At 40.3% G+C, this 11,567-nt stretch overlaps 1 protein-coding gene across 1 annotated transcript; it reads left to right on the top strand.

Annotated features, from left to right (window-relative positions):
* The first annotated feature begins 200 nt into the window (after positions 1 to 200).
* On the top strand, positions 201 to 11,194 carry LOC145456889 (uncharacterized). Its single transcript, XM_080335031.1, has 10 exons — positions 201 to 442; positions 1,327 to 1,446; positions 2,102 to 2,185; positions 3,735 to 3,973; positions 4,593 to 4,797; positions 6,216 to 6,400; positions 6,695 to 6,863; positions 8,551 to 8,824; positions 10,373 to 10,435; positions 10,971 to 11,194. Exons 1-10 carry the CDS (start codon positions 343 to 345, stop codon positions 10,987 to 10,989), a joined length of 1,458 nt encoding a protein of 485 aa, XP_080191157.1. The 5' UTR covers positions 201 to 342; the 3' UTR covers positions 10,990 to 11,194.
* Positions 11,195 to 11,567: the final 373 nt, after the last annotated feature.

The raw sequence follows: 11,567 nt of genomic DNA, 5'->3' as shown, positions 1-11,567 counted from the left end.
TCATTCATTACATTTCGCCTTGCTCAAGTGTCCCATGCTCAACTGACTTTTCTATTGTGCCTCATGCAAATATTTCTGCGTTCAAGCTCGAGTGACTGAATTACCCGGAGGCTGATTTGCTAGATACGGTAAAAGGCTATATATACGGCACTCTCACATCTCAGGTAGGTCTATTCCAGCTCTCTTCCCCACGCGAAAGCTTGAAATATCTCTGCGAGACCTTGGATCTAGTCAGAGGTTGCCTATCCTCAGCTATATCAAGCACGATATTTTTACCCCGTCATTTGTTCACTGTAATTCGAACAGTTGACTTGTATTGCTGTTTCAAGAATCTGCCACCCTATGATGGTTTGGGCAACGTCGCCGATGATGATAGTGTCTGTGATTTATGCATACGTAATGCTTATCAAGATTGGGATGCATTGTTGTGTCATTGACCGCGGTAAGTTCTGACCATACTCCGACAATTCTACCACATTATATACTTGTTATACATAGGCTATTATATATTCATCACTATTCTTTATCCAGACGCATTTTGATACTCATCACTATTCTTGATCCAAATGCATTTTGGTATAATCGCCAGTGTTGAAAAAAAAACATATTGTATCGCACTGGGCAACAACTTTCGCATATCATGAGAAATGTTGCAACAGATTCCATTGGTCATCTAAGAATTGTGACCATGGGGTTGCATTTAAAACCAAAATCAATATAAATATAAAACAAACATGTTTAAAACATGGCCCTCGTTTAAAACATGTTTTTTTTGCTGTCTGTAGCCATGACGTCACGACTCTTTAATTGCGACGTCACAGTGGATGGGCATTGACAATTGAAAATATAGGGTAAATATGGCTCCTTCGACGGAAAGAGCTTCCGGCCACGGTCATGAACAAGCCAAAATATCTTTACCTAATAGGACTACATCGCTATGCAGCATGCGGTCGGTGGTCACATCATCAGAACACCCATTCCGCACCAACGATCTGTATCTAGTGTCTACTTGCTATAGCTCTGCTTATTCGACGACGATTTCGAGGGTCCAAGCCACTCCACATCTTATACGTGGATTATATTGGGGGCACTATAGGCTCATGCTACAAGTTTTCTTTTTAATATTTACAGTGTTACACAATTACGGCATAATTTCATAACGTTTGAAAATAAATTATTTTTCTTCAAGGCATTTCAAAAAAACTGTATAAAACGTGTGCTGTAAAACACCGTTTGTTTTAAATGCAACCCATAGTTGTGACACTCCTGAAATGTCTCATTATTCTGAGCTCTGCAACGCATTTACATCGTCTTTTGCGCTTTTAGATATAGCACCGGTCAAATTCGCTATCGATATGAGGTACCGATCTGATCGAATTGCGATAAATGGGTCATGGAAGTACTATGCACTAGCAGACATAAAGTTCCATGTCACCGAAGGTCAAGGTGAGCCATTGATAGGACCCTATGCTGTTTGGTACATGCCGATCGAAATTATGAGACTCGGGAAGTTTTGGAATTGTGACTCCTGTTCATGATGCTCAGTTGCTAACCAGTCTTACAACACAAATGCGACTCTGTCTCTTACTCAAAACTCCGAATCCGACTCCTAATACTTGAAGAAGTTGGAACTCAAATTCCAATTGGTAGTCGTGACAATTCCGCTGCGACTACGAACATCACTCACGATTCCCTTGGGTCAAAAATCGCGGCTCGACTCATTCATATTGAACTTTACGACTCTTTCAACGACACCTAACTATTTATCAATAATCAGAAAGAGCGACTATGACGATCAAAATATCCCGAGTCGCAAATCTGACAACGACTCCCCAGCTCTGACGTTGTCACGTCTCATAACTATAGACATGATTAAGTCAAGCGTGATTAGAGCCCACTATAGATTGATATGACTCGAATTGCATATTACAGTGACGGGCACGCATTCTGAGGATTGAAGTCGCGACCCTTGTGACTACAAATTGTGTATAATACATTACAATAGGTATCGAAGCAACTATTCGACATTTCCGTATATCCCCTTAGCAGTGGAATTCGGTCGCAATTTGGCATTACATTCTCGTACTGTAATTATTTTCAGGAATTGACTTCGATGGCATTATGTACCATCTCGGTAACGGCGTATTTTCCGGACCTATTTCAGAGAGTTCAATGCTTCTCGCAGGTACTGATTTCTGGTAGGGATGGTGTGAACGTGAGGTTCACGTTCGCGTTCTGTGTGTGAACCTCGGATATTTAGAGGTTCACGTTCACAAACGAACCTTGGTAGGTTCTGCACTGTGAACCTTTTTCATATATTGCAATTTTCACTTCGTTATAAAGGCATCTTTGGTTGAAATTTATTGCATTTCATCTGTGGGCCACTCTATGGATTGCGCTGGCAGCATGAAAAAATAAACACTAAACAAGCATATGCACCTTGATAATCTCAAAATATTTACTTGCTTTGTTACAAAAGTTTGCTCGAAATATCAAGCTTTCCGTTCGTGAATATTTAGTGACTCTCTGCTGTGAGCTTAACCCGCAATCACACAACATCAAGAGCGAAATTCACTAGGCCTTCATGTAGGTAGTCAGCGAATGATGCTTATTTGACCAATCAATGAAATTGATGCTGTTGTCTGATGTAAAAAATCTAGCAGGCGTACGAGTCAATCTGGATTTCATATGTTTATTGTATCATGAAAACCAAATCCGTGCGATTGGGGTGTTGTCTACTGCTGTATAAGTTGGTAATGGGGTAATATCGGTAGCAAGTTTGAAAACCCGTTTTACACTCTGCTCAATATCAACGTAGCAATCAGACGCCGCCCGGTCTGGCCGTAAGAGCAAGCTTATATTTCCTTACAAGTCCTCGTCGAAATTGTTGGCAAAGCGACGGAAGATAGTGATTTTATGATATTATTATATCATATGATTGACCCAGTTGATACATTGGGTGACGTTTAAAACGTCAATATGTACTTCAACATTGTGGCATTATGTGGGCCGAGTCGTCGCTATCGCTAGGTATCGTGTTCATTAATATATAGGCTATCACTTCACTGATTTTTAGGGTTGGAATTAGCAGTATGACGTCAAGTGACGTCATGAGGTTCACGTTCGCGTTCACACAGAACCTTTCAAAAAGGTTCGCGTTCACACGAACCTGAACCTTTCAGAGGTTCACACCATCCCTAATTTCTGGCATACGCTTTCTTTGGTTAATTGAGATAGATCTAATAAATAAGCGTTTCATGGAGTTTTATCGACTCGGTCGAGAATCTTGCTGATGACGCTTTGGTAACTTTTGATTGGGCAACTCCCATTTCACAACACATAGTGGCGAGACAGCGTAATGTTATATAATCCACAGCTGCAACACCAATCGGTTGCGGATTAGAGTCCGACCGGGGTCGACTCCAGAATTGTTATGTTGGAGGTTTATCTAAGCTCCTCCTCGCCAGCTCATCCGTGTAAGCTGTATCTTATAACAGCCTGGAGGTGCGCCGTGATACAAGTAGGCAGCTACGGGAAAAACGGAGAAAATTGGCCTGGTGTGAATGATCATAGTAGTCGACAAACACTATGAATAGGAAAAGAGGACTGGTGTCAATTCAATGTCATAATTATTGAAAAAAATGAAGTCGGGTCGTGGAAGACTTTTGTAAATTCACCGTAACAAATCGCCGGGCGATAAGAAAAAGAGCGAAATAATTTTATTTTATATATAGGAGGCTATAATGGCATGGTACCTCCAGTATTGGTACCCGCAGGATCGGTTCCGCCACATCTTCGTGAAGGAAGGAACAGTTGTGATGCTCATATAAATAAAACAATCTGGACAGCTGATGAAAACGGAACAGCCCTTCAGTGCCGCATACCATGCGAAGGAATTATTTTCGACGAAATGTGTTATCTTGGAACAGACGTTTGCACGCACTTATCTCATGGCTTCAGGACTCTTAGTAAGGTAAATCTAAGCGTACCTATCCCTCAAACCGTATAAATAGAGCCGAATGGTTGCGATATTTCGTATATTGAATTATATGATTCGAAGTGAGTAAATGACATCGCTTGTACTACGAATTAACTCACTGGGTGAATCAGCGTTGATTGGCAGTTCCAGCAACCATATTTACTAATTTGCACAAGTCAATCAAGCTACAGACAACTTCCCTAGGTTAGTTTTCTATATTAATAAAATCACTCGCTCAAAGATCTAATTGACGTGGAAGCGGAGGCGCGTCATGTGTGCACTAAACATGCTCGTGCTCATTGAAGATATCGTAATTCTCAGGTATATTGCTTATGGTATCGAATATCTGGTTCGAAGCGGCGGAGGTTCGATTTTGCCGTGCCTGAACCAAGTCTTCGCCTTGTGCAGAATACAAAATTACCAAGGGACCGTCAAGAGGAGGCATTTTTTTGTATTGTAAAGGTTGTAACCTGTACAAGTGCATATTTTTGTGACTAAACCGAGAACTATATAGGTACATTTAGGTATATATAGAGAGAGACCATAACGATAGCTGTTTCAGTGCGAAGACGCAATAGTAGTCTGATTACAGATTACTATTTCCTTTTTCTAGGATACTCGGAACATTACAATACCCATAATCTTCGGTACAAAATATCGGATTGAGCTCTACGTTTATCGCGGCTGGCATCTTGGTGTTCGGCAATCAACTGGATATGTCGATAGCGCGTTATTTTGCCGCCACGAGCTTGTAACGAAATTTAATATAACGACGGAGTACGCGGATGTACATTGCGGAGAACAGCACGAAATGGACCGTAAGTTATGTTATGTGTGTTTGCCATACAGAATTGCGCATTTTTGGTGTATCCGGAATGCGGTCGCCCCGCATAAAGCATGCTTCGGAACCATTTTTTATAGCCAATGCTAAAGTCATAGTGCATATTTCATTGAGAGGACATTCGCCAAATTCCTTTTTTATAGAAGACTTATTGACCATATATGAGACAAAGTTGTAAAGTTGTCTACGCTACAGGATTATAACGTCACAATGAAAATGCAAACTATAGAAACTGCTCACTGCCTATGTAAACTACTTCAATTAGTCATAGGGCGATTTTTTACTTGAAAAACGGAAGATTTTGACATAGAAAATCAAAATATTGACATTTTTTAGATTCAAAAACTCAATTTTGACCAAATTTTGACCTCAGGTGTTTTCCCACATAATGTTAAAATTGGGCTACTTATCTTCATTTCCGGTTGGAACTGTCTGTCCTTACGAAGTAGTTTGACCTGATAAAACTTTTTTGACTTAAAAACCGACAAATTTTTGATGAAAAAACTTTATTTTAACGAAATCTGGACCTATGAAGAGTTCCAGTAGTTAAATGACACCTTATGGTAGAAATATTTAAAATTTGTTGTGGTGCAACGAAAGATACTTTCCTACATTAATTCTCGGGTAGAAAGTGTCTCTCCTTACTAAGTAGCTTGCCAAGAATGGAGAAAGAACGTTCAACAGTAGCAGTTGTTGGCTGGCAACACAGAAGTTGTGTGTACACTACACGGCTGGTGACACACCGTGTTGCTTCATTCTAACAATGTTGTCCACATCACAATTTTTCATCGTGGGCTTCTTGATATAAGAACCAAAGCCCAGTGCCCACGTAGTCTTGCTTCAGTTAGGATATTGCGGTGCGTTGAGCATAACACCATGCCAACCTATTTGTTTCATTTAACCGTTTATGGCTCACACTGAGCAGACAATGGGCCAGCTACAACCGTAGGCCTATAAAGTAGGCTATACGTGCTGTAAAATGTCAAATGGGCTATGGGCTATAGGCTATGGTTCATCGACAGTGCAAACATCTACATACAAACGATATGCAAGTTGCAAAAACAAAAATTGACTTTGCAAACAATTTCGAAAATTTTTTGACCTAACGCAACAGTTTGGACAAAATTTTGACTTATTTTGACAAGTCAAAAATCGCTCTAGTCATCACCATATTTTCTCAACATTACATGTCTGTAAAAATGCACAAATCGACATAAGCGTCTCCGTAACAAGTACCGCGATCATAGTGTTGATGGCATTATTCATGAAAATATTCAGAACCGCTACTAGTGATTTTCTTTACCACACAAAATCGAGACGCGGCACATATTCATTCCGCCGGGGGGTTCTGAGCCGCAGTTGCGTAATTTCCAGCAACATGATTATCGTTTGCAGCAACTTGGTACACAACGGGTCCAGTGAGAAACCTGCGCGTGGTCAGTAAGAGTGTCGACTTCTTCATGAATCAGGGTGAAGTTGAGCTTGAATGGAAGCCGCCTCTCGATATCTACAAATTATCTTCTATCAAAGGATACAACATCTTCGCTGTTAACGCTAGATTGGCTGGTTATAATGGAATGGTGAGACCCATGTTCCGTTAGTTGGACTATTCTTCTGTACAGGTTCACATTATGGTATAGATGGGGGCCCTCGCATTCCTTAATTTCCAACTATATTAATTGATTCTAATAAGTGATGGCTGACGCTTCGTGTTTCCAATCAGACGGTTTGCCTTCTGCACAATAAACCACCCCAGAATCCACCTGAGGAGTAATGTGCCGTTACTTCATAATTTCTCAATGCGGCAGTTACGGCTATTGCTTGAGGTACACTACAAACCTACATCTTAATGAGTAAGCATTGAATGTTTACAGTATTTCGTTCCGCATGAACCACGAAACGGGTGGATCAAGGTCAAATTCGACCGCATGATATTGGGAAAGAAAACCTACATTCGAGTCACGCCGACAACAGTATCTCCAAACTGCTACAATTGCGCCACATATGGACGTTCGTCTGAAACGATTAAAATCCGAAATCCGGGTACGTATTGTACGATGCATGGCAAATGCATGGAATGCCTAATTTGTCACATTCCCGTTTCTGATGGAAAAACAAATGCTGTTTCAAACTTGAATAATAATGAATGACATGATAACAGTTTTGATATTGATCTCGTAAACCCTTTATGAGTATCGTTAGTAGTTCGCACCGAATCAATCACACAAATCAAATACCGCAGTGGGAAACTCGATGTATATAACAAGGCCTTTTATCGGGTCCATCACAAAACGTTAATAGAAAATTTCCCCAATGCTTGAAAAGTCTAATGATTTCGCAACACTTGTCAAAAATCATTTCTAAGTACGAAATTACACCAAATAACAACACAGGGCCAACACAAGAAAGCTCAGCTTTGATCGCGTAATGTACAGTTTGTACAATTGTACATACACGCAAAGAGGGTCCGGGAGATAAGCTTAAGGAAATTTAAGTAATAATAATTGTTATTATTTCACCTCAAAGAAAATATGTGCTATTTTCATACATCATATATTTTAGCTTTCTGCGATGTCACATCTTAAAGTTAGAGCCATTTTAAAATTATCCTCGATTGGGGCTAAATTTGAAAACTCCGTACCGATGTGATAAGTTTCAATTTACATTTTACTGTCTTATTGTAGTCAGGCGTGCCGATCCCTTTTGATATCAATATCAATCAGGTTTATTAATATTTTCATCGTTTCGAAACATCACAAGGCTGCAACGCAATGAAGAGATAGGAAGGTGTCGAAACGACTTGCAGTAGCCTTTAAGATCAGACACCTACCTTAGCCTAGGCGAAGTAAAGAAGAGGCATGCACACTGAATGAAAAGTAATGCAGATAATATAAGACGCAAGCGACAAAATGAGGTGGCATATGGCGGAGGGCGTGGTCGATGTTAGGTCATGGTCCGGTAATCCTGAAGACTGGCTAGTATTGATTTAGAAGAAATTACTTGTATTTCGACTTGAATGCGGACATGCTCAACGACTGTCGGATAGCCGGCGAGATGCTGTTCCACAATTGGGGTCCGGCATACTTGATAGAGCAATGCGTTTTCTTGTATTCAGTCCTGATCATATGGTAGTTGTTCTTCATTGACGCGCGTGTGCTGTACTTGTGCGCTTTTGTCTCCAAGGCGAAGTAGTCGTTGAAATTTGAGGGACATTAACCGCAATGGAACTGATACATAAACTTGGCAATTTCTAGCTTCCTCATACCTTCTAAGTTTAGAACACCAAATCTTTTGAGAAGCGATTTATTAGTTGCACATCCAGGCCCCCGTGAGGCTTTGGCAATGATACGGATGATCCTATGTTGAATTTTTTACAGTGGGTCAATTGTATTCTTGCAGGCAGCACCCCAACAAAGAATTGATGCTAGACTCTTCTGGACCAAAATTATGGTGAAAGTATCTCATATTCGTGCTTATAGAAAGTGATGGTGCGATAATGCTCATCCCTACATCGTGCTCGTAAAAAAGGCCATTTTCGGATTAAGCGACCTCAAACTACCACAACATGACCTTTCATGGCACCAAAACTGTATTAACCAGTGATGTAGATGACCATCTCTTTCTGGTACTGGTATACAGTATAGCAACGTAACACATGGAAGTAGACAGTCGTGCACGTATATTCTAATATAAGTAGCCTATAGGCTTTATTATTGATCGATTTTTACAGATATCAATGCATGTGAATCTCTGTTGGGCCAAACACCATTCTGCGTAAGTATTGCTGATTGCGAAGACGTTTCTGCCAATGATAGACCTGCTGCCGTGTGCACCTGTCCTCCTGGATACATTGGAAACGGTATAGATCCGGAATACGAGTTCGGTACGGGGTGCGCGGAATATAACGCTTGCTCAAATATGGCGGCCGTGAGACGAAGATGCGATGTTCATGCTTCGTGCAAAGTTTCACCACGAAACAGTCTGGAGTTCTACTGCTCATGCCCGTGAGTTTACAGACACCTTACTGGACGTCCAGAATATACCGATATACTTCAGCGATGACGTATTAGCATAGGTGGTCAGTAACGAAGTACTTCTACTTTTTTGAAGTACTCAAGTAGTTTTCCTCTACTTCTGGTACTTACTCAAGTAGATTTTATTTTCACTACTTCTACTTCATAATATTTTGTGATCTACTTACTTACTTTTCGCTATTTTCAGTTTGTCAATTAGAAGTAGTTTATTCCTCCAATTAGGAAGATAGCCTGAGGAATTTCGGGGCTGTTTTCACGGAGTATCAACATTTAACTGTCATAAAAGTTGAGTAAAGCCCAGCATTTTCGTCGCGCTTCGCGTTCAATGGATGCGGAGTAGCCAGTATAATTTCACGAAAGTATATAATATATAATTTATATAATATAGGTAGAGGGTTGGCGTGGTTCCGTTCACACCGCATTATCGCCCTTCGCCCATATGAAATATTTCATCACAGTATATATGGCTCATCATAACGTTTGAAACTCATGTTTCGCAATCTAGCATTTACTTATCATATCGTAATCTAGCAGTCCATAGCGTGTTCTAATCTGGAAAAGTGGAGTCTGACTTTTTTTTAGTTTTAGAGCTGTTTTAGCATACCACCTTTGAAACTTTCTGGACTAAAGACACGAAATGCATTTTCCGCTTTTAGAAGTAGTGTATATATTTTACTTTCAATTCCCAGTATTATATACATTGAGTTCAATTTATTATCAGTTCTTTTGTCTGGAGAACATACATGTTGAAGTATAAAAGCAAGTGTAGTAATGCCTTTAATTTCCGGAAATAAAGTTGCACAATATGACATTTTTACGATCCACCATATTTTTTATTAACGTTTACTAATCGCGCAAAGTGTTGACACCGTATCCTATACAACTTCTCTGTATCGCTCTTCGACTAAACTACGAGCCTTATGATATGGGGGGGGGGCCATACCATGATATTTTCTAAAACGTGATGTTCAAGTGAACAGAGGATTAGTATAGCATTTCCATATCAATACTTTAATTTTCATCCCATGATGCTGACGAATGCTTATGCTGTCGGAAATTGGATACCTGCTGGTATGCATCAATTTGAATCAAGCTCGGCACCTTTCTCATAGCTCAATTTGCAGCTTTTGACAATCCATGCGAATGAATTACGATCGTTTTCACAACTACTTACTTACTTGAGTAGATTTAAAGTCCGTCAATTCTACTTCTACTTCCTGTCACTTGTGGAAGAAGTACTTCTAATCGTACTTGAGTAGATTTTTTCGTCGCTACTTCTACTTGAGTAGCTTTCTTGACTGCTTTTACCACCTCTGCGTATTGGTTATATGCTAGTACAATGTTAACCCAAAACCTTTACCGAATCTGTATTTCTATAACGACTTGGGCTATAACGACCCGGGCTAGAACTGTCCAGTGTCCATGTTTGTCGTTTTGTGTCTGATCATTTGGCGAAATTGTGCTAGTTGATGATGTATCAAAATCTATTAAGATTACAACTTATTGCATCTATTGTAGATGCGGATTTGTCGGTGACGGCTACTTAACCGGGAGTGGGTGTAAATACGACGCTTCAATGGAGTAAGTGCTCATCGCTATGGTTTCTTTTAATTCTTGAGTAATCAATGTTCGATCCTATTCACACATAACTTGTAAAATTTAAGTCTTGCAATACCTCATTATTGTCGTTCCAAGGCGAATATCAACATTAGACCTCTAGTGTACTAACTCGATCAGTTTCATCGAAAAAATCATAAGGCCAACCAGGCACAGCACAGCTTGCCGCCTACACCTCGGAAATCATTGTTATTGTTATAACCAAACAAAAAATCAAAATTGAGCCATCAACTGGACTGTAAAGCAAGCTAGCCCGGTACCCCTTTTAGGCTCGCCTCTAGGCTTTTATAAGACACCGCTTACGCGGATCAAGTGCCGAGGAGGAGCCTAGATGACACTCCGACACCTAGCCTATGTAGGAATTCTAGAGTCAACCTCGGTCGGACTCGAATCCACAACCTATTGGTGTTGTAGCTGTGGGTCATACCACTACGCTATCTCACCACCATTGTGATTAGAGGTTGGTGTACACCAGTAATGTGTTATCTTAATCATCCAGAAAATTGAAGGCCAGGTAAAGCACCGTATCGGACGTCAGGGAAGGGCCAAGGACAATCTGAAACGGCTCAATGATGTGATGAGTGTTTGCGAAGACTGAACATGATGTGAGATATTTTGGCACACAACTTTCATCGTCACTTACTTCGATGGCTCTCACTACAATATTTTTTATTGTTTTGAAATGATGAAATTATATGAATAAACTTGAACTTACACTTGAAAGACTGCAAATCATATCAAATTCATGCTTATGAGAAAGATCGGCAACATAAACAAAATCCTCTCAACAATACCCTTCAAGTTTATGCAAACCTAAAATGTACAAATTGTAGATCGATTCTAGCACAGTCTCATCCGTTTCGTCCAGGGCTGTGGAGTCGGAGTCGATGGAGTCGGAGTCGGAGTCTGGGTAATTTTCGCTTGATGGAGTCGGAGTCGTGGGGAAAATACTGACTGGAGTCGGAGTCGGAGTTTGTGAGAATGACCCTGACTTCGACTCCGACTCCGACTCCAACTTCTCTATCATGAAAACATTTGCTTTCAAAGAATTTTCAACAGAATTTTTATGTACCACCAATCACTGTTATTAATGACC

The sequence above is a fragment of the Botryllus schlosseri genome, chromosome 15 (genome assembly GCF_051294905.1).
Source record: "Botryllus schlosseri isolate E-star chromosome 15, Bs_hap1, whole genome shotgun sequence".
Classification (NCBI taxonomy): domain Eukaryota; kingdom Metazoa; phylum Chordata; class Ascidiacea; order Stolidobranchia; family Styelidae; genus Botryllus; species Botryllus schlosseri.
This window is presented reverse-complemented; position numbering and strand designations above follow the sequence as displayed.